Source organism: Ambystoma mexicanum, chromosome 7p (genome assembly GCF_040938575.1).
Source record: "Ambystoma mexicanum isolate Mex_15411 chromosome 7p, UKY_AmexF1_1, whole genome shotgun sequence".
Taxonomy (NCBI): Eukaryota; Metazoa; Chordata; class Amphibia; order Caudata; family Ambystomatidae; genus Ambystoma; species Ambystoma mexicanum.
In genome coordinates this window covers 757,245,090-757,269,090 of record NC_090939.1, presented here as the reverse complement: position 1 = coordinate 757,269,090, position 24,001 = coordinate 757,245,090, and the positions used below count along the sequence as shown (strand labels likewise).

The following is a 24,001-nucleotide window of genomic DNA, read 5'->3' as shown; positions in this document are numbered from 1 at the left end:
TCATGGGGGATGTCGCTTGTGTCCTATTCGACCACGCGTCGTCTCTCTTGTTATTATGGGAGTTTCCCATAGTCATTTCTGGGTGTTGTCATTGTCATCCTAGATTCTGTCGTATTGTTCATTGTGTTTCCTTGTTTGATTGTTTAGTTGTTTCAATTCGAATCTACAGTGTTAAAGAGCCAGGTTTTTAGTAGTTTTCTGAATTGTAGGTGGTCTTTCGTGTTTCTTATTTCTTTCGGGATGTTGTTCCAGGTTTTTGCGCCTATGTGGGAGGAGGAGGAGCCCCCAGTTTTTTCTTGCGGTATGGTTTTGGTTCCAGGCAGATTTCATTGCTTGATCTGAGGATTCTCGTTGGCTTGTAGATTATTTTCTTTTGTAGGAATTCAGCTCCCTGTCCGCTGATTGCTCTGTGGGTTATGCACATTGTTTTGAAGGTGATGCAGTGTTTGACTGGGAGCCAATGTAGTATTTTAGTGCTGGAGTGTTGTGATCTCTTCTGGATAGTTTGAGGAGCAGTCTGGCCTCTGCATTTTGGATGTGTTGTAGTTTATTCAGGAGGTATTCTAACATCCCGAGGTAGAGGCTGTAAGCGTAGTCGATTTGTGACATGATGAGGGCGACGATTGTGAGTGTTTTGTGGGTGAAGGAGAGGAAAGGTAAGCTTCTTGTGTGAAGGAGGAAGAAGCATTTCTTTTTTATTGCATTTATTTGTGGTTCTAAGGTTAGGGTGATGTCCATCAGGACTCCCAGATTTTTTACTACCTTAGATGGTGTTGGCGCAGTTCCCAATTCCGTCGCCAAGGAATTGTAGGTGTTGTTCTCTTGGTTTTGGATATAATCATGACTTCTGTCTTTCCCGAGTTGATTTTCAAGTTGTTGGCGTTCATCCAGTTAAAGACTTCTTTTAGACACTCAATTAGGGTTGAGTGATCGGTTTGAGTGTCTTCGTTTTTTTTGAAGATGATTTGAGTGTCATCTGTGTAGTTGTAGCATGTCATTTTGTATTTTTTTAAAAATTCTGATTACTGGTGTCTGGTAGATGTTGAAGTATAGTGGTGACAGTGAAGATCCCTGTGGTACTTCAGTCATTAACTCATGGAGTAGATTTGAAAGGTTTTATTCATGCTGTTTCTGTTCTGTCTGCTAGGAATGATTTAGTCCAGAGTAGTGCCATGTCCGTTATACCTATATCTTCCAAGTCTTAGTTACTTACCTGTAACTGTATTTCTCCAGCATTGGTATCTTTCATAAATTCACATGCGCCTTCCCGCCTCCCCTGAGAGGATGCTCCAAGGTACTATAGTCATCATATATGCAGTCACTATACGGCTCAAAATCTGAAGATAGCTACCTGTGATGAAGCTAAAGTCCTGCCACCTCATTGGTTGGGGTCATAAAGGACCAAAGTGAGGTTGAGGGATTGCATAAGTGAATGTCTTATTAGACCTAATGGGCAATCCTTATTGCCTTTCCTGTGGGGAAAAGTGTGTGTGTGTGTGTGTGTGTGTGTGTGTGTGTGTATGTGTATATATATATATATATATATATATATATATATATATATATATATATATATATATATATATATATATATATCTGAGGCTTGTGAAACTGCTTAGATCCCATGCTGTGCATAAACCGACATCTAGTGGAAGCTGCAGAGTATTACAGTTTGTTTTTCAAAACTCGAAAAGGGCGTCAAACCAGGGCGTGCCAGTAATACTATCCCTAGTGTGACGTCCCCTGTACCCATGATCCCTCACATGTGTAGGACCCTCAGATTGTTTTTTTCCGCCATACTAGTTGGACGCATGTTGTGGAGTTCCCTTGGCATTAGCCAATTATACCAAAATTATTGTTAATAAACTTCCCCGTTCTCTTCCGCCCTACGCCGAAGATTGACGTCGGTGATGATCGAGGAAACCAGCCTTCGAGAACTACATGACAGACTTTGGGCCGTAGAAGGCCTCTGGCCTCTGCCCTGTACAAGTAGGGAGAGTGGAGGGTGGTCTTACAGGCTTTCCCACATTTATTTCCTCCATATACCAGCCTGCGGCCAATTTCAGACATATGGAGAGTACTCCTTTCAAATTCTGCAACAGGAAGTTTCCCTGGGTAGACAAGCACAATACGTGCAATCTGTGTCTCCCACGAGACCATCCCGAGGCTACCTGTCGAGCTTGCAAGCTCTTGAAGCTGAAAACACTTAAGGACCGCTCCACTAAACGCTGGGCCCACTACGCCAGGCAACTAGAGGCCATGGATGCCGAGGGGTCATTTAGCGATGGCAGCAATGCCGCCGTATCGGACGGCGAGGGCAGAGGGGTGACTTCAGACAACCACGCGCAAGCCCCCAACCCCGTAGAACTGGCCGGCAGCACAGTTATGGGGACAACACCCGGCGGCATAAGCGCGACAAACACCACTTCCATTAAACACATCAGCCCCGGCCGGCAACAGAAGACACAGAGAGACCGGTCCAACAAATCTGTGTCCTCTGGGTATTCCCGTTCGCTATCACCTCATGACAAAGACCAACCCTCCACGGTTGGAAAAGGTGTCGCACTCCCAATACTCCCAGAGGCGGAGGATGAGGCTGAAGCCTACAATCTTGACTCCCCAATTCCTAAAGGCCCCCCGGTGATTGACTCACCGGTAGATAAACAACCTCTCCTCTGTGAGGTACTAGCTAAGGCAGCAGTCCATTTTCATATTGACACACAAGGTGTCCAAGAGGACAGGGATTTTGCAGAAGAGATCCTAGGTGACAAAAGAGCCATTACTCAGGCTATCCCTATATTGAAATCTATCCAGCGTAGAATTGACCCCTCGCTGGTTACTCCAAATCTTACTTGTGCGGTTAATACACGAGTTGAAAAATAATTCTGTGCCGCACCCTCCGATCCCCTGTACATTAGGGGTCAATTAAAACCCGACTCCCTGGTAGTAACAACCACCAGAAAGAGGGCAGGTACACCACTTGCTTCTTCTGAAGCACCTCCCGATAAAGAGAGCAAAAGACTATATGCCCTGGGCAGGAAAGTTGCCTCCACTTCCGCTTATCAGGCACATATTGCTAACAGTTCCACTCTTTTGGTAAGCTACAATTGCCAACAGTGGGAAGAAGTAGCTGCTTTAGTATCATCCGCACTTGAACCACTGAAGAGCCAGTTGGCTCAGCTGGCAGCAGATGGTAGATCCTTATCAGGATGCATACTGAAAACAAACTTTGATGCAGCAGATAATGCTGGAAGACTAATCGCAGAAGGCACTGTAATAAAGCGCCACGCATGGTTAAGACAGTCAGGGTTCAAACCCGAAACCCAAGCCACTCTTATAGACATGCCGGTAGAGCCGAACGTACTATTCGGCAAGGCAGTGGAGGAAGCCTTAAAGACAGCTAAGGACGAGTACAAGACCCTAAAATCTCTCAGACAACTCACAAGGTAAGCAGCCAGGTAAACAGGGGTATTTATTCAACCTACTTCCTTGTGCCAAAAAAAGATTTAACAATGCGCCCAGTATTAGATTTGCGCCCTGCAACCAAGTATGTCAAGCCACAAAAATTCCGCATGACTACACTACAAGAGGTAATCCCCCTACTAAAAAAGGGGGATTACATGGCAACATTGGATATGAAAGATGCCTATTTTCATATTCTAATGTTCCCAGGGCACAGAAGATTCTTGTGTTTCAAAATAGACAGCCAGCACTACCAGTTCAAGGTGCTGCCCTTCGGAATAGCCTTGGCTCCCAGGGTATTCACCAAGGTACTGGCGGTGGTGGCGGCCCACCTACGCAGGGAAGCAATCCCAGTGTACCCTTACCTGGACAACTGGCTCATTACAACTGGCTCTTCCAATTGGGCTTCTCAATCAACAAGAAAAAATCAAGCCTGGTGCCAAGCACCTCAAAACAGTTCCTAGGAGCTGTCCTAAACACCCAAGAGCGATTGGCCTGTCCATCAGAGGAATGAATTTGAAATATGTTGCTGCAAATTCCTCAATATCAGGCCAGTCGCCAAATAAGGGTGCACAAAGCGATGCATTTGCTATGCATGATGGCATCTTGCATTTACCTGGTTCACCACGCGCGCCTGCGCATGCGACCCATGCAGGAATGGTTGGCGAAACAGTGGTCTCAAGCAAGTGGTCAGTGGGACAATCTAGTGGTCGTTTTGCCAACACTAGTACAGAGTCTTCGCTGGTGGACAAGAGAGAATCTTACAAAGGGGAAACCCTTCTACGATCCAGAGATACAGGCCGTTGTCACAACAGATGCCTCCCTAGCAGGGTGGGGAACCCACTACCTTCACCATACAGCTCAGGGTCTCTGGTCTCACACAGTGGCTCAGAACCACATCAATCTGCTAAAACTCCTGGCAATCTTCAGAGCGCTCGGGCATTCAAACCCCTCCTATCCAACCAGTCAGTGCAGATCCTAACAGACAGCACGACTGTAATGTTTTACCTAAACAAACAGGGGGGGCACTCGTTCACCAAATCTGTCCAAGCTTGCCCAGAAAATTTGAAAATTGGCACTCAAACGGAAGATTTACCTATCATCCCAACATGTTCCGGGGGATCTCAACTCACTAGCAGATGCTCTGAGCAGGGATCCCCTCCCAGAAGAACATGAGTTGACACTACACAAAGAAGTCGTAGGAGACCTCTTCTCTCAGAGGGGTTTCCCCACTATAGACCTATTTGCCACAAGTGAAAACAGGCAATGCCCAAACTTCGCATCCAGGTTCCCCCAGCCAGGCTCCAAGGGGAACGCCCTATGGATGAATTGGTCAGGGATGTTTGTCTACGCTTTTCCACCAATCCCTCTGTTGAGGAAGGTGGTGAACAAGATCCACAGGGAACCGATGACGCTCATCCTGGTTGCTCCTATGTGGGCAAGACAACCATGGTATCCACACCTACGCAAACTGGCGGTGTGCGACCCCATCGAACTCCCGTGCCGGCACAACCTACTCTCCCAACACAAGGGAATCATTTATTATTAAATTATTATTTAATGAACTTGGCAGCATGGCTCCTGAAATCATAGAGTTCGGACATCTCAATTTACCCCAGAGATGTATGGATATCTTGAAAGAGTCGAGAAAACCTAACACAAGGCACTGTTGCTATGACAAATGGAAACAATTCGTTATTTGGTGCCATAATAAGCAAATCGACCCAGTTGATTGTACTGTTTCTAATGTTCTCACCTATATGCTCCACCTATTGGATGCAGGGTTAGTGTTTAACTCACTCAAAGTGCACCTGGCAGCTTTATCAGCCTACACCACTTACTATAACAAGGTGTCATGGTGGAAAGTGCCAGTTGTCAAAGCATTTATGGAAGGGGTAAAGAGACTCCACCCTCCAATTTCTAACCCACCACCCGGTTGGGGCCTTAATGTGGTACTTGCTTAGCTCATGGGACCTCCCTTTGAGCCCATGCACAAATCCAGTCTCAAACACCTGACTTATAGAACTGCCTTCTTCGTAGCCATCACCTCCATAAGAAGGGTCAGTGAAATTCAAGCTCTGTCAGTGCAGGATCCTTTCTTTACTATTCATAAGGATAAACTGGTTTTACGCACTCACCGTAGGTTCTCACCCAAGTTAATTTCCAAATTCCATGTTAACCAGATGTGAGGAGGGCGGTCCTCTACTACGTAGACAAGACCAGACCTCTAAGGAAAACAGATCTGCTGTTCGTCTCCATAGCTCCAGGCAGAGATGGAGATTGCGTCTCTAAGAATGCCATCTCTAGGTGCATAGTCAGATGTATCCAACTGTGCTATTCCCTTTCAGATAAAACACTGCCTTTTACGCCAAGGGCCCACTCTACACGAGGTACTGGAGCCACTCTGGCTTTTATTGCAAATGTACCCCTTGAAATCATTTGCAAAGCAGCTACATGGAGCTCTATTCACACCTTTACTCAGCACTACTGCATTGACACTCATTCCAAGACAGATACTCAAGTGGGACAAGCGGTTCTAAGACATTTGTTCGCTCATGAACCTTCTCACATCGCACCTCCTTCTTCTAACACTGTTCACTAATCTATGCACAGCATGTGATCTGAGCAGATTCCACAAGCCTCAGAAGGGATACATTACTCACCATAATCGTATTTCTGATGCTTGTACCTGCTTAGATTCACATGCCCCCGTCCTTCCTCCCCTCTGAGAGAAGGCGAATGGATGCTTGTAGTCTTATCTATATTATCTGCTTGGATACTCTGTACTCGCGCTACTCCTCATGCTACCTCATGTACGAAAAAATATAATCTGAGGGTCCTACACGCGTGAGGGATCATGGGTACAGGGGACGTCACACTAGGGTTGGTATTACTGGCACACCCTGGTTCGACGCCCCTTTTCGAGTTTGGAAAAAAACAAACTGTAATACTCTGCAGCTTCCACTAGATGTTGGCGTATGCACAGCACGTGAATCTAAGCAGATACAAGCATCAGAAATACAATTACGGTGAGTAAGGTATCAAATATATATATATATATATGTGTGTGTGTGTGTATATATATATTTATTTATATTAGAAGGAGAAATCCTTTTCCAATGCAGAAAAAGGAAGAAAAAAAAACAGGATGCACTCCCAAAAGCAGCAAAAAAGCACTGTGATAGCTTTCTGCAAAGAAGCAGGGACACCGAAAATGTTCCGGACAAACAAATCCCTTTATTGTTAAATTGTCACAAAACAAGGAAAAGCCTTGTTACTGAGGATTCCCAGTCTGACCGAGAATATTCAAGCATGTGAATCTATGAAAGATACCAATGCTGGAGAAATACAGTTACAGGTAAGTAACTAAGACTTCATGAGTAAACTTATGTGTGAAGTCAAGGAATTACACATTACCACCTTGGGAACCTCAGTTTACCAAGCCCAAAAGGACGGATTGATAGAGAGATTTCACAAGACCCTTAAAATGATTTTGCGAAAAATTGGGAGATGAGGACGGGAATGACTGGGATCACATGATCCCATGGGCGCTATTTGCAGTAAGAAAGACCCCTCAGGCATTAACCAGATTCTCTCCTTTTGAATTACTTTACGACAGAGAACCAAGCGATGTCTTGGACATGCTCTGGGAGACCTGGGAAGAGAGAGAGGAGGCACCTTTTCCCCTATCACAGACCGCTACCCGGTTGCGAGAACACATGAAACTCATCCCGAGTCTAGTCCTCACTCACATGGAAAAAGCTCAAGGCCAACAGAAGTCCGCCTATGACAAAAAAGTGAATTTAAGATCTTTTTCAGTAGGACAGAAGGTATTAGTCCTCTTACCTACATCTGACAATAAACCTGTCTCAAAGTGGCATGGGTCATATGAGGTGATGGAGCAAACAGAGACCTGTACCTAAAACAATAGCCCAACCAGATAGAAAACAGAAGACCCAACTTTACCAAGTAAATCTCCTAAAGAAGTGGAAAGAAAATCCTTTTGCTGCCACCTCCTCGATATTGTCTTGTTTGGTACCAGAGGAGATAACTTTGATCTTATTATCCAAGAACTATTTAGACAGAAACAAGAACATTTGAAAACACTTATGTCATTCTCTGATGTGTTCTGGGTGAAACCAGGGGGAATACATGGTACTTCTCATTATAGCAGAACTCCATGGGAAAAGTGGTCCGTTTGAAACCCTATATATTCCCAGAAGCACAAAAACTAATAGTGGTTGAGGAAGTGAAAAAAATACGGAAGGCAAACCCTATCGAGCAGGTTAACGCCGTCTCTGCCTTTGATGCCTAACCTATGCCATGCCTTGAGGAGTTAATAGATAAACTTTGAAATGCCACATTCCTATCAACCCTAGAATATTGGCAGGTCCCAGTATATGGACCTGATAAGGAAAAAGACAGCTTTCTCAACACCCCTAGGACTACTCCAGTTCAAAGTCCTCCCTTTTGGCTTGCATGGGGCCCCAGCCACTTTCCAATGACTCATGGACAGGATATTACAGCCGTACTCCGATTTCTGTGGGACCCATATTGACGACATAGTCATTTATAACAAAACTTGGAAAGACCACCTTTTTCATCTTTTCACTATTATGAGGACCCTCAGAGAGGCCGGCTTAGCTGCCAATCCATTCAAATGTAAGCTGGCTCAATCGGCTGTGAAATACCTCTGCTTCTTTGTAGGGAATGGCACTGTCCAGCCACAGCAAGAAAAAGTGAAAGCCGTCCTGAATGCCCCCACACCTAAAACCAAGAGAGACCTCAGGGCATTCCTAGAATTGATGGGTTATTACAGTAGGTATCCCAAATTTCTCAGACAGAACAGCCAGGTTAACGGACACAATCCGGAATACAGAACCCCATATTCATTGGACTGATGAGGACGACGCATGTTAGAACAACCTAAAACAAACCTTGTGTCAGAAACCAATCCTAAAGGTAGTGGACTTTTCAAAGAATTTGTCTTACAAACTAATGCCTCTCTCACAGGGTTAGGAGCAGTTTTATCACAAATACATGATGGGTTAGAACATCCCATCCTATTCAGTAGTCATAAACTCTTCCCACGTGAGAAGAACTACTCTGTGTTGGTATTAGAGGCCCTTGCCATCAAATGGGCAATCGTCCATCTAAGGTACAATCTTCTAGCGCGAAAGTACAAACTTGTCACCGACCACTCACCTTTGGTATGGATAAGCCAACGAAAGGACTCTAACCCTCGAGACATGCGATGGTTCTTAGACCTGCTACCCTACTGTTTCGCTGTGGAACACTGAAAAGGTAATGAACATGGGAAGGTTGATTTCCTTTCCCGGTTTCCAAGTGAAACAGATGCATAGGGGAAGGGTATGAGAAATCATAGGGTGTCTCACCCGCTAGTCCCCGGGGATCTCTCTCTCAGGTGGCCAGGGCACTGCCACTGCCTTTGGATCCAGACCCTGGGGGTGGATCAGTGCATGAGGATCACCTGGGTGAGGGGTCTTTGGGAGTGGAGTTGAGACAACCAATGGTGAAACGCGGTATTCTCCCCTTTTTTGTTAATCTGCCTAGGATTTTTCCAAGTCCCAACTCCCCCTCTTCCCCCACCTTTTTACACAAACACTGGGCCGAGGAAAAGGGTGACTGAGAGTAACCAGACTTACTCTCTCACATCGTACTGGACATGTCCCGTTAATTGGGACAGTGAAAGTCAGGCATTTGAGTGCATACACCTGATAGTTCTCCTCACACGAATAAAAGGCAAAACCTAAAGACACACTCGGAACAAGGCAAAACACGAGAACGAGCAGGACTTCCGGGACAAAGGCAAACCTATTTGAGCAGAGCGACGGACCAAACCCCCAGAGTTCACTACTGGAGGTAGTTCCCTCCAACAGTCTGCGAGAAACACATGAAAAAGGCTAGATCCTGCAAGTGAAAACTGCATTGTGTTTCAAGGATGCTAGCGACCCTCAAAGGTGAAAGGCAGAGTTGGGGAGGCGAGGCCAAGCCTGTGGCACTAACCTTGACTCATGAATTGGAAATTGTAAAGCAAAGAAGAAACGCACACAGCCGGTGAGTTGGCAAGTGACCTGAAAGACTGGTGTGTATTAAAGTTTGAAATAGCAACATTTTATCACAAGTAAAGGCTGCACGCCTGTAAATGTGTCATGATCTCTGCTTCCAAAAGGTCAGGGTTTTCTCAACTCCCTTGGAAGCAGATCCATAACCCAGGTTCCGAGTGCCAACCAGTCCCAATTGGGACCTTTTGGACCCAGTCCTGGCGCCAGTGGCACCAGGCTCATAAATATGCCCAGTCCCAGCGCTGGAAGCGCCGGGCTCATAATGCTTGGGTGGACTTACCTGCAGCAGACCATGCTGCTTACTTGCCTGCCAGTTGAGTCTCTGATCCTCTTCTGTTTGGAACTACTTTTCCTGTTGGGTGGGGCAGGAGCCACTCCCTAGATTCAGAACACTGGAACTCTTCTGGAAAGCAGGAACTCTTTTCTTACCTAGGCGTGGCTGTGGAAGGAGACACCTAAGCACTACAGGAGGCTATTTAAACCACACCCGATGGATGAATCTTGCTTTGCGTTATTCTGCATCCTCAGCAGCAGAACGCTCATCGTGTCTTCTGCATCTGATCCTGGGCCTAAGGAAAAAGAATTTAGAATTTTTCTGTTTACTTTTTCCAAAATGAAACTTGTACACCTGATCCCCTACACTGTATTCCTTTGCTGATGTCTTTTTATCATAATATGACTTTGCACTGTCAGCAGCTCTTTCCAGATTTCTCTGCACAAAAGCAAATGCATGTTGCAAATGTCTCCTCAGTTCATCAATATATTCATGAACTGTGGATGCACTCACAAGGGTTTGCTCATGTGTTCTGTATAGTAGGTGTTGTGGTAACACCATTTTCCTACCTGTTAAGACCTCATGGGGGCTAACACCTGTTGCTTTGGCAGGAGTCGACCTGATTGCCATCAAAACCAATGGTAAACGCAAATCCCAGCTGGAACCTGCTTCTGCCACAAATTTCTTTAAAATATCCACAACAGACCTATTGCTTCTTTCAACTGTACCTGAGGACGCCGCCCGATATGCGATATGTAGTTTCCTTTTCACACCAAGTATTTGCCATACTTTACTCATTAGAGTACTTGTGAAATGACTTCCTCTGTCTGACTCAATTCTTTGTGGCAACCCAAACCTTGAGAACACATGGTTCACCAGCAATGTGGCTGCTGTTTGCGCACTACAATCTGGTGCAGGAATGCACTCAATCCACTTCGACATCAAACATACTACACTCAAAATATAACGGTGTCCCCTGCTCGACCTTTTTAAAGGACCTACATAGTCTATTTGCAAATCTGACCATGGGAGAGTTAGGCCTCTTTTCATCAATGGTGCTCTATGCATTGGTGAAGCAGGTTTAAATTGGGCGCATACTAGACATCCTCTAGTATATAATTCCACATCTTGGGACATATGAGGCCAGTAAGCATAATCTTTTAGTATTTCTAATGTTTTTTGTGAACCTCTATGGCCTGCAGTTATGGCATCATGTGCATGGTGTAGCATTAGTCCTCTGAATGAAAGGGGTACTACCCACTGTATTTGCCCTGTTATGGACTCTCTAATCATGAGTCCATCCTGTAATCTAATTCGTGTTTTGTTCTTTAATAACACCCTCAACTCTTCTTTTCCCATACAATCTTTTTCTGTTAAAGGATTTTGTTCAGGATCTATCAAATGATTATAATAGATTCCCAAAATTTGATCATTCTTTTGTGCCTCAATCAAATCTTGGTCTGGCGTGTCATGACTCCACTGCACCACCGGTTGATCTATCTCCTTTGGTGCTTTAGAACGTGTCACTGCATCAATTTGTATTTCACCCATTAAATAATCAATATGTAGCAATTCTCCCATCACAGCCCCAATCTTAGCCAGATGGTCTGCCTTATCATTTCCCTCCTTATCCTCTCCTGGTGTTTTTAAATGCCCACGAATTTTTCTCCAGTATATTGTTAAATTATTTTCTGACACCAATTTGTCTATGGCTTGTATCATTTTTCCATGTTTAAGTGGCTTTTTGTTGTATGTAACCATGCCTCTTGCTTTCCAACCAGGCAAATACTCCACAAAGCTATTCAGTGCATAGTCAGAATCAGTCACCAGGACAATTTCACTGAACTTTTTATCAACTGCAGTAGCAATTGCTTTATAGATGGCTGCCAATTCCGCCACCTGACTGCTCCTATCTCCAATCCTCATCCCTATACTAGGAACGCCTTCACATTTCAACCAGACATTTCCTATTCCTGCCACCAACTGTTTATTACTGTCATTTTCAATGTGAAAAGCACAACCATCCACATATACAGTTGGCAAATCCTTGCATGTTTTTTCATCAAAAGCTTTGTGTGGTGATTGTTCAAATTCCTGCAAACTAGTTTCCACTTCCATTTCATTTGGTATTTGTTCAGCTGCACAGTCATGTAAGTCAGCTAACCCTTGAGCAATTGGGCTCTTTTTATTTTGTCCATATCTCACTTCTACGGGAAAACCTTGTAATGCCAGCGTCCATGAAGTGATTCTGGATTGCGCTAGATTGCCTGATCTAATTCTTTTACTCTCTAAAAATTGCAAAGGTTGATGATTTGTTTCAATAATCACCTTTTCTCCCTGAACAATGGGGCGGAAATGTTGTAGCGCCCACACAGTGGTTAATAGGGCCTTTTCACATTCATTAAATTTCATTTCAACTTGGGAAAATGCCTTACTTGCATATGCAATGGTTTTGTGATTCAAATCGTGTTTTTGTGATAATACTGCTGACATACAATGTTCAGAAAAACCTATTTCTATAAAGAAATCCCTGTCCTTTATGGGGTATGCTAAACATGGTGCCTTTACAAGACATTCCTTCAATCTAGCCACTGCATCAGACTGCTCTCTTTCCCATCTCCAGGGAGTATTTAGTTTAAGCAGTTTAGTTAATGGTTGAGTGATTTCTGCATAATTCTCAATGAACTTTCTGTTATAGCCTGTCATCCCTAATAAACTTTTTACTCCTTTCACATCTTTAGGATCTTTTAATCTTTGTATGGCCTCTATTTTCTTCCTTTGTGGATTTAGCCCACGTTCAGTCACTTCATGCCCTAGAAAGTTCACTTTTTTCTTGCACCATTGTGCTTTTTGCAAAGATACTTTGGCGCCTGCTTTCTGCAATTGGCCAAGCACATGTCTTGTTTCATCAAAATGGCTTTTAAGGCTTTCATTTTTTATCAGGACATCATCCACATAAACTATTGTTCCTCTTTCCGCTGCATCCGGCATGGCCTTTCTCAAAAATATGCCAAATTCACTCCCACTATTGATGTACCCGAACGGAGCTCTAAGCCAGGCATATTGAGTCCTGTCAAATGTAAAGGAAAATAAGTGTTGTATCTCCTCTGCCAATGGCACACACCAATATCCAGAGGTGAGATCTAACGTGGTAAATACATTTGAACCATGTATCTGAGCTAGGCCCTGATCAATGAATGGTGGTGGCCATCTAGATACTGGTACTCTTTTATTTAACTCTCTCAAGTCTGCACACAGCCGCCATTGACCATTTGGCTTTAACACACCTAAAATAGGCGTATTGGATGTGCTATGAATGGGCCTGATTATTCCCCGTGATTCCAAATTTTTAATAATCTCTGCCAATGATTCTAAACATGCCAGCGGTAGTCTATACTGGCGTACAAACACTGGATTTCTGCTACAACCTTCTGGTAGTGTGGCCACATGTAAATCAGTTAAACCACAATCATAAGCATCTTTTGCAAATACATCCTTAAACTCCATAAATATTTCCCTCAGATTGTTTCGATCCTCATCGCTGTCACATGCATCCGCTAAGGAGATCTGCTCTTCTACCATTCTGGAAAATTCTGGAAACTCTTCTGGTAAAGGAATCTCAGCGCTTTCCTCTAACTGTGTGGCTGTATCTTTTTGTAGAGCTGCCACTTTTAAATATTTTGGCATATCAGCTTCCACTTCAATGGGCTGATTTCCTGTTTCATTTTCATTTAAATTAAATATTATGCAATCCTCTTCATGGCAGCACACTGTCTCATTTGAATCATAAGGATACACAGAATGAATTTTAAATATTCCTTTGGGCTGAGAGTCCAGGTGTTCTGGCAACTCGCCCTTGGCATCTACATATTTTTCAGGAATATTCCCAATCACCATGTTATTTAAATCTGCCGTATAATGTGATTTTTGTATGGCCATTCCTAATGGGGAGTTTTCCTCTAAATGAATATCCTGATAACCTTTATTATTTACCATGATTTTTACAGATCCCTCACCAATGTCTACCAATGGAATGTATTCATAATCCAGGCCTTGCTGTTTTATGGATTCATTCAGGCATACAAATGCATCAGAGCCTTTCATCTGCTGCCCATTTTTGCATTTCAGTGTTATTGCAAACTGTTTTGTAAATGCAGGAATAATAGTATCTTTCCTTATTTGTAATTCGATGGCATAAGGAACCAGTTGTGCACAATGATAAGCCCTTCTTTTGTCTTCAAATTCAGGTGCCGGCCCACCTAGGCGTGACCATATTTTTTGATTAAGGAAATCTAACACCATACACATTCTGTGCATGATGTCATTGCCCATGTAAAATTCATTTTGTGCTCCATTCACTATCCATACATTATGGTAAATTGTTTTCTGCCCAATGCTAATTTTAAGCATGCATCTGCCTGCAATTCGGTTTTCAAAGTCTGGATTGTCCAACCCAGAAACATATTGGTTTTTAATCCTAAATTTCGGGATTTCTTCCCTCTCCATAATTTTTTGCAACAGTTTCTCATTAATGAAACTCCTTTCATGTCCAAGCGCTAAAGTGGCTTTTATTGTTTTAAGATAATCATTTATACCAACATGAACCCATGGTTGCTCATCTTCCATGTGTATTTCTGCCAGAGTGGTAATGTGTTTTTCTGAATCTGTTTTAGGAACAATATTCTGTTTGCATGTTTTCTCTTTTAAATAGAAACGTAATGTGTGCTCATCTATGGCAGTCTGCCAATCTTTCCTTGGGTCCAAGTATATTTGTACAGGTAGTTTTTCATTGTCGCTCTGATCTTTGTCTTGACACATTAATATAACAGTGACACTAGGTATGCAGCTATTCTGGAGATATACCTCCACAGCATCATTTGTTTTGGCAACGGTGTGACATTCTTTTATATTGCTGTTTTGTGATTTTAGTTTCTTAGGCCTCAATGGTTTTTTGGTTAAGGACCACAGCACTCCATTCACCCCATCTATGAGAGGAGACAATCTTTTCAGGCAATCTGTCCCCATCAGAAATGGAATTTCACAAATAGATGTGATCAATACCTCTTGTTTCATTCTGTGCTTTCCTATTTTTATGTCAACCTCAGTTACACCTATGATGGGCACCTCCTCCCCATTAAAGTTATGCACTGGGCCTTGATTTTCCTTCACTGTGATCTGACTCTGTGGAGGCCTCCCTTCATTGATACTCTTTACCAGCTCCTTGGACATAATTGTGGCCTGTGCGCCAGTGTCAATCATAGCAAAGGTGTGGCACTTTTCTTCTACAGTGATGGGTGCATAATATCTGTCCTCAACTTCCTCTAATACACATAAGAAGTGTGAATTCTTACTGAGTTCAGGGCTCACCTTTCTCAGATCTTTCTCACTTTTGGCTAAGCACATTGGTAAATGGAAAGACATTTTTCCCTCCTTTTCACCCATTTCTGAGCGAGAGACTTTATTCATTTCTCCATGTTCAGAGGTTTTTTGGAGTGTGGCCACTGTTCGCCCATCCATCTGGGTAACATCAGAGACCACATTACAACCTTCCAACTGAACATGTGTAACAACATCATTCAGCAATTTGTCATTTTTTAATTCTGTGCATTTGTGATCATTTAGTGTAATACCAGCCCTTTCAGCCTCTTCAAAAATATGTGGCTCAAAGAATTCTTCAGGTGATTGACTTGTACCCTCCTTGTGAGTATTTCCTTTTTCTGTCTGTGTTTGGTCATTGTTTTGCTTGCCCAGGGAAGGAGCTATGGCATCCCCACTTACTCCCTGTTCACTGGTATTCCCCATGCATGAGTCATTTTTCTTAAATCTGTTCCTTTGTTCTTTTGGAATTCCTAATGTTTCTTTTTCATTTGTGCAAATCTTTACTGTTTCATTTAGCTCTAAGTTAAACCGTACCTCTTTTTTAGAAGTATTTGCACTTTCTATCACAATTTCATTTACTGGTACTTTCATTTTTAATCCATTAGGCATCTCAGAGTCGTTATGCAAAATTATATCAGAGCAATCTGTCATTTTGGCACTCCAGTTATCATGAGTACTTAGTCACTTTTCGGAAGCCCCCCGGTCATTGCTATGGCCATCAGCCCCCTCTTTGGAAGGTTGTTTTTGCGCTGTATAGAGCTTTCCTATTTGCTCAGCTACCATTTTCACTTGGGCCTCAAGGCACTGGAACCTTTCCATCTCTCTAGGATCCTCTTTCTGTGGCCTTGGTCGATATTGGTTGTTTTCCCCCTGATTGGATCTATTCTGATACCTCTCAGGTGATTGATACCGGTTGGGATGGTTTCTGAACTCTTGATTCATTTGTGGAGGGGAGCGGGTTGCACCCATCCTTTGATTATAGTCCCCTGGTGGGGAATCATTGTACTGGCGTGGACTGTAGTTCACGTTTTGCCTCATGTCCTGTCTCTCAGATTGTGGGTACTGGCCCCTATGTTGATTTCCATTATCAGTAAATCGATCCACATATCGGGGCCTATCCTGATTACCATATATCATGGTGCTGGGATCAAATCTGCTCTGTGTCCCCAATGACTGGTAGGGACCATCATTTCTTTGATCTTGATTTTGTCTCTGGTTATTGTTCATACCTGCCATATCAGACCGGTATCTTACCCGGGGTCTATCCCCTAAATACCTAGGGCTGATGTAGCTCTCTCTATTACTAGGATCATGTGTTTGGAATATTGGTACAGGAAATGGCGATCTTTGTTGATTACCCCTTTGTTCAGGTGTCACATTATTTTTACCTTGACTTTGAGCAGACTCAAGGGACATTTTGGCTGACCTGATTTCCATTACTGTGGCTGAGGGTTCTTTAGATTTAGGCCTGGTATCTTTCATTTTATCACTTTCTCTACCCTGACAATAGAGTACCTCATATAGCTTTGTGCTTTGATGTACAATCCATTCAAGGGACTTGTCACGGTCAAATTCACGGACCAATTGGGATATGATGTCTTTCTGTAGCCCATAGAAGTATGCAGTTTTAAACTCATTGGAATTTGAGTCAAAAGATACATCAAAGCGAGAGAATGCTCTTTTTAAGTCTTGTAAAAATTGGCGAGGGGATGTATTAGGTCCAGCAGTAATTGTGTACGCGACTTTCTTTGCCTCTTGCAATGACTGAAAAGGAGAAAAATGACGCCTAATTTCTTTTTCAAACTCCAGCCATGTCATATTCTGCTGTTCATTTAATCCCCTTATGATGCTGGCCGTCGGGGCATCTAAAGTTAAATGAAAATATTGTCTGTACTGTTCCCTAGGTATCTGGAGTGCTTTAAAAATGTCATGTACCGCTTCTAAGTGATCCTCAATGCAGCATTCACCTCCCTTTTTAAATGGTTTGATCAGGGCTTTAATGGATTTCATTATTTTTATGGGGCTACTTGTTGCAATGCATGGAATTGCACTATTTTGTGATTCAATCCTGTTTTCAGGTGTATGAGATTGGTGGCTGCCCCCAATGGGAGTATCAAATCCCCCAAGGGCGCTGCAACCAAGTTCAGTCACCGGCCCAGTCTCTGGGGCACTAGCTCTTTGGGCAGAGCTAGACTTCACCTCCACTCCATTGAATGTGGTACCCTGCCGCCTCTCCTGGGACCTGGGAATGCACATTTGCTGTTCTAAGTCCTTACACTTTTTAAGGAGTCTATTGGCTTCATCATGCAAATAATTATTTTCATCACTCATTTTATTAATCACCTCCTGCATATCGCACATTTGCATTTGGCATTCATTGAACTCTTTATTTCTCTTGTCTCTTTCTTGAATCATTTTAATCATTTCTTGTTCTGCACTCTGGAGATCACCTTCTTTTTCGCAATGTTCTTTTTGTAAAATCTGCATTTCTGAAACAACCTCATCTTTATCCTGCCTAATGTGATCCACTAAGGCTTTTAAGTGTGCCAATTCTTGCTCACTATCTTCAAATTGTTTCTTGCTTTTGGATAACTGAGTATCAAAGTCTCTGCATTTTAATTGCATGTCTTTTTGGCATACATCCAATTCTGCTCTCAACATTTCCTGATTTTTACTTGCCCCCTCTAATTCAGTCTTTAACCTGTTAATTAGCTGAGTATCATTCTCTTGCATTCGCAGGGACTTGTTTAAAATAAACCATATTTTGCCGCATAGCCGTATTAAACAGTCTTTCTCTGCACTTTTATCGGCTGCATTCAATAATCTTGTAAGGCAGACCTGAATTATGCTGCCTTCTGCAAAAATATTGTCTAGTTTTTCTTTCTGCACCTCACCCTGAATGCGGTTACTCCATTCTAACGTGCTATTCGAAGACCAATTCCCATGTGCAAATAACTTTGCCTCTAAATATTGCACTAGATCTGAGAATGTGGTTTCCCTTTGTGACATTCTGAAATTCGTTTTTAGTGGCACACTGCTATTATAAAATGGTTTCCCTTTAATGTGCAAATGGCAGTGTGAGACACGCTTGCCACGCCCAGTAGGTACTCTATGATCACTTTCCCGGCCTGCAACGCACCATAATTATGTAGGGTATTTTGTGGAGATTTGGGGCCTGACGGTATTTTATTACTGCCGAAAAATAACTTAGCAATAATCACTCTTTGTATTCAGATTTGGCCATGTGCAACAATAATACAATGGACATGCATTATTTCAGCACCCAGACCTGCATATTTGGTATACGTGGTTGGTGGTATTTTGGTGAGCATAATTCCCTTGTTTTATTTGTGGCCCCAATGTCCAGAATCCCTTATCTTTGCTTAGATTTTTCGTGTGATCACTAGAGAGACCTCAGACCTGCATTCTAGGAATACCACATTTTCCAGTGATAGTGTTGGTGTGCCACCATGGGCGAACTCACTGACTTATTTACGACAGAGAGCTATATATGGTAGTCTTGTGGTAATTTCCACTACCTTATATACGGTAGGGAGCTATGTTCAGAGAGTCTCTCTTCCCGTTGGCTCATGTACCTCCAACGAGCTATGCTACAGTCACTCACAATTATTCATACTGATTCTGACATGCACACATCTGTCTTAAAATGACCATTGCACTGTTTAAAAATCTCCCCACATCATCAGCATTGTAATGGTAAACAATAAACATCACCCGTCTGTTTTCAAATATTTTTCTGTATTATAAAAGTTGTATTTAAACACGATCTCATTCTTTACAGAAATAAAATGGTACAGTCAAAGCATTGTCTGTGACACACTGCAAAGAGAGTGGCGGAGAACAGAACTCAAATTGCAACATTAGCACTTGATTAAGACACGCACAGGAATCCCCTTTCCTACACTGACTGCATATTTTCGTGCACACACACGGCTCCCACGCTTATGTAATTACCTTATCTGAGTTTTCTTCAGCTGTTCTCTTTCTGAATGTAGCTCCCTTGAAGATTAACCCCAGTAAAAGGATCGCCTTTCCTTCTCAAACCGGGGTCATTGCCTGGAATTCTCAGCTTTTGCAGATAGGAATGCCTCCAACCAGGAAAAGGTCTTCCTCCCAGCTCGGCCAAATCTTGACTGTAGCAGGACACAGGAATCTGCATTCAGTCAGGAGTCCCACAGCCAGGTCTTCTCCCCAGTAGTGCAGAAAAATGTCTGCCTGTCTTTTTCCCCGTTACTGCCCACTAAAACTTTCCTCTCAGCCCTCTGTATGACGTGTCCCAATGAAATCCATCATCTCTCATCCTCCTACTCTTCAACAATAGCTTCGCTTATACATTTGCAATTGTTGCAAATCTGACTTCCTTCTTCCTGCAGTTACTGTGCACAAAAACACGGAGAAAAAAAAATCTGCACACACATTTAAATGGCTTTCAGAGTATGCCTAATTCTGCAGTGGAGAACACATTTTATTAGTGGGTTATGTTAAATAAGGTTTTATTAGTCAGGTTAATGGTTAATAGGTTAGCTGTTAATTTTCAAATGTGTCTCTCGCACCATAGGCATTTCAGGTGAAAAATAGTGTGCATTTTTAAATGAGCACGTGTGCTTTTAACTGTAAAAATAGATTTGCATCTTATATGTTAAAATCGTTTTTGACTGAATAGCCTGTCTTTCCTTGTTAATCTGGTAACCCATATAGCAATGCACCGCACCCTTGTGGTGGTGCTGCGAAAAAAATTGCTACCTGTGCAGTAGTGCTGTACTCTGTGCTGTTTGCTACCTGTGTAGTAGTGCTGTACTCTGTGCTGTTTGCTACCTGTGCAGTAGTGCTGTACTCTGTACTGTAACACGCCAAATATCCTTACAGTTTCAAGGATGCTAGCGACCCTCAAAGGTGAAAGGCAGAGTTGGGGAGGCGAGGCCAAGCCTGTGGCACTAACCTTGACTCATGAATTGGAAATTGTAAAGCAAAGAAGAAACGCACACAGCCGGTGAGTTGGCAAGTGACCCGAAAGACTGGTGTGTATTAAAGTTTGAAATAGCAACATTTTATCACAAGTAAAGGTTGCACGCCTGTAAATGTGTCATGATCTCTGCTTCCAAAAGGTCAGGGTTTTCCCAACTCCCTTGGAAGCAGATCCATAACCCAGGTTCCGAGTGCCAACCAGTCCCAATTGGGACCTTTTGGACCCAGTCCTGGCGCCAGTGGCACCAGGCTCATAAATATGCCCAGTCCCAGCGCTGGAAGCGCCGGGCTCATAATGCTTGGGTGGACTTACCTGCAGCAGACCATGCTGCTTACTTGCCTGCCAGTTGAGTCTCTGATCCTCTTCTGTTTGGAACTACTTTTCCTGTTGGGTGGGGCAGGAGCCACTCCCTAGATTCAGAACACTGGAACTCTTCTGGAAAGCAGGAACTCTTTTCTTACCTAGGCGTGGCTGTGGAAGGAGGTACCTAAGCACTACAGGAGGCTATTTAAACCACACCCGATGGATGAATCTTGCTTTGCGTTATTCTGCATCCTCAGCAGCAGAACGCTCAACGTGTCTTCTGCATCTGATCCTGGGCCTAAGGAAAAAGGCTTACCATTCTGAATCCAGTCTTCAGCAACACCTATAAAGACAAGAAAGAACAGGTTAGCATTATGGTCTTCAGTGACAGCTCTTCACTTACCTGGTCCATCGGCTGTCACCAACGCCTTGCGCTGCATTCCGGCATCTGGAAAGACAAAGGCTTACCTAGTCTTCGTGCGCTCCGGAGGTCTTCACACTGTATTCCGGCATCTGAAAGACAAAATTTACCAACTCTTCGCACGCTCCGGAGGCCTTCGGCGCTGCATCCCGCATCTGAAAGACAAAACAAGGTGCGTTTAAAGACATTGGGGAACTTTAATACTCATGTGCCATTACTCCTTTCCACATCTAACCCAGTGGGTATTCCGGCACCCTGCAGCCGCCCCGAACTTGTACCTGCAAAATAAAAAGACAGTTAGAGCGCATCGTGAAGCAGGCAACTAGCGCTTACTTACGTGCTTCCAGGCGCTTCTATTCATCACACGGGCTCCATCTTCAACTCACTTCAGCCCGCCATCCGCCATCGCCGGAACCCTGCAAAACAAGAGACATCATTACTAAAGACTTTAAAGACATTAGAATTACTCGAAACTTACCGTTCGTGCAGTAAACGACGGACAGCAGTCCTCTGAAGTCAAGAGGCCTGCTCCCCTTATCCAGTGAAGAAACTGGTTACAGCACCCTGCCTCGAGGCAGATGGAGAGCACGGCGTTCAGTTACCTAAGGTGAGAGCGTTAACCTTTGGGGTTCTACAGGAGAAGAGAAAGGGAAGAAGAGAGAGACATTCAATAACCCAGTTCATTAATCCCACATTTTCTATCTGCAGACATCTTACCCTTCGAGCACATACAGTGCACAGAGGTCCAGCCCAAAGAGCCAGCCGTGTGTTACACATCACCTTTGAAGATACGGTATACGCCCAGTCAAGACCGGCGCCTCTACGGGAATCAGGTGAGCGTTACAAAATGAGACGTGAGGAAAGGCAGACCTGTGAATGAACTTTGAAGTAAAAGGCAGCTGTGAGTTGAGCGATACTAAGTAACAGAGTGCTTCGGCGAAAGGAACTATCCCACTGTAGAGTCCCAGTGAAAGGTAAATTGTTAAAAGCGAGAAAGCGAATATACAGCAAAAGTGATATGGAAAGGTTTAACTCCTAGAACGGGGAAAGCAAAAGTTGAACTATACATTTTGAGTCGAAGTTGTCCTGCAGTGGCCTGAAAAGTAATCCACGCACATTCGAAAGCCTTTGACATCCGAAAGTGGTCCGAACCCGACAGAGAGAGACCAGAAGTGAAGTAAGCTTGGGGAAGGGAGCCCCCCCCTGCAAGTTTCTGTTGAACTTTATCATGAGAGGTCTGAGCTTGGCAGAGAGCGACCTACAAGAACTTTGTGGTGAGAGGTCTGAGCCCAACAGAGGGGGACCTTTGTGAATTTTTTGATTGAAACCTTACTTTGGAAGTTGAGAAAAGAGACTTAAATGTGGAAGGCCAGACGGGCCTCGATCTACGTTCCGGAACTGTATTTATGTTGAAAGTCGAGCCAGAGTGTGTCATCCTGCCTACAGGGACAGCCTTACTCTGTGAGGTCTAACATGAGGAGGAGAGCTGATTCAACCACATTTATTTATTTGAACACTCATCTTTCCTTTTGCATACATTTCTCCTTTATTCACTTTTTTGTACAAGCGATAGGGCAGGCCTTAGGTTTGTTAGCATAGGCCATTTTCATTTGACAGACTCCACTAGCACTGCATTATTATTATTTGATGGTCGAGATTACTCCTGTTTTAGTTATAGGGCACGTTAGGAGTTTCTCCTTCCCTAACCATTTCAATACATGTTTTACAAATTGTACCTATTATGTCAGTGTAATGCTTGTGATACCATGCCTCCCCTACAGTACGGATCCCTGAAAAGCCAACAACTAGACAATCGCTGTAAGAAGAACAATGTTGACAGGTCCTTTAATTTGGAAAGATCCTCTTGTACTTTAAGTTGGCTAATATTGTAAAACGTTTCCTAAATAAAGGTTTGTTATCCAACATATGTTTTTAGTTCCAGACAGCTGTGTAGTACAGTACACTGGTCTTGCCTGTAAAAATAAATAGGTTAAAATGTGAAGTACTAGTAGAAAGGTTTGAACCCAAGGGTTCTCTCTTTTTCCAAAGTCCACTACTTGATACGTTACACTACCAAAGCTTGTAGCCCATGCAAGCGTATATACGTCTTAGCACAGCACTCTAAATCAGGCTCCATGCACCCTCTTTGGATGGCAATCAGTGGCTACACTGCAGGATAATAGATCATGAAGCATATTGAGTGTGGCTTAACCTTATTCATGGGGAGTGCAGTTTGCATCTACCACCTTACAGCGGAGAGATAATTTTCCTTTAGGTGAATCAATCATGGTGGGGAGAAATAAATGTGTGGAAAGTAGCTTGCTAAGATGGCGAGTACCCTGTTGTGGCAAAGGATACATTACAAATGTTGATGCAATGACGTACTGTAGTTAAATTACAAAAAATCATACTTCAACTAAACGTGTTTTCTTCCTAATATCTAGGACCATATTGGTGCCTTAAAGCAGCTTGAAGACGTTCAGATACAGCTTCAGAAGGAAAAGAAACAATTTCAAGTAACCATGCACGAACTGGAGCTCCTCCGGAAGGTAAAACAATGCAGTTTGTGCTGATAAAGTTGCTACATTGATCAATCTGAGGCACAGAAATATTGGATTGCAAGATAGACAATAATGCTAATTTCTGATCTATTTGGATTTACATTATATTTTTCTAGATGTAGAACATAAAATGCACTATGTCTGTAACTATGACAAATGAAAATTTGCAAGTAAATAGAGAATAATCTCAGTGGACAGTTGATGAGGTTTTCCCATCTACAGCGAAGGTCCTTAGCACCCTCTTTTTATAAGTTGGCATGTAATTGTAATTGGTTATTTATAACGCGCTTAAAACCCAGAGGTTTTAAGCATGGACCCGGTGATCGAACCTGTGTTGCACTGCGTCATCTTGCTTCCAAGGCGAGAACATTGCCCCTAAACTATCCTCCCGAGACCTATCAAGATGCAGAAATGGTGGGATTGCAAGTATGCTTTAAGCAGTGTCCACTTTTTACCTACAGTCATTGAAACTCAATCGCCCTGGGGACCCTTCCCGGGACGTGGCTGGGGCTGTCGTAGTACCCAGTT

The 24,001-nt window shown here is 43.3% G+C and overlaps 1 protein-coding gene across 2 annotated transcripts in view; it reads left to right on the top strand.

The window, feature by feature from the left end:
• Window positions 1-24,001, top strand: part of GCC2 (GRIP and coiled-coil domain containing 2) — a 1,745,187-nt gene that overhangs the window by 883,883 nt on the left and 837,303 nt on the right. For both annotated transcript variants that reach the window (XM_069636885.1, XM_069636884.1), the window contains one exon: window positions 23,357-23,461. In XM_069636885.1, the coding sequence (XP_069492986.1) occupies window positions 23,357-23,461 (105 nt within the window). The remainder of the gene's footprint in view (window positions 1-23,356; window positions 23,462-24,001) is intronic.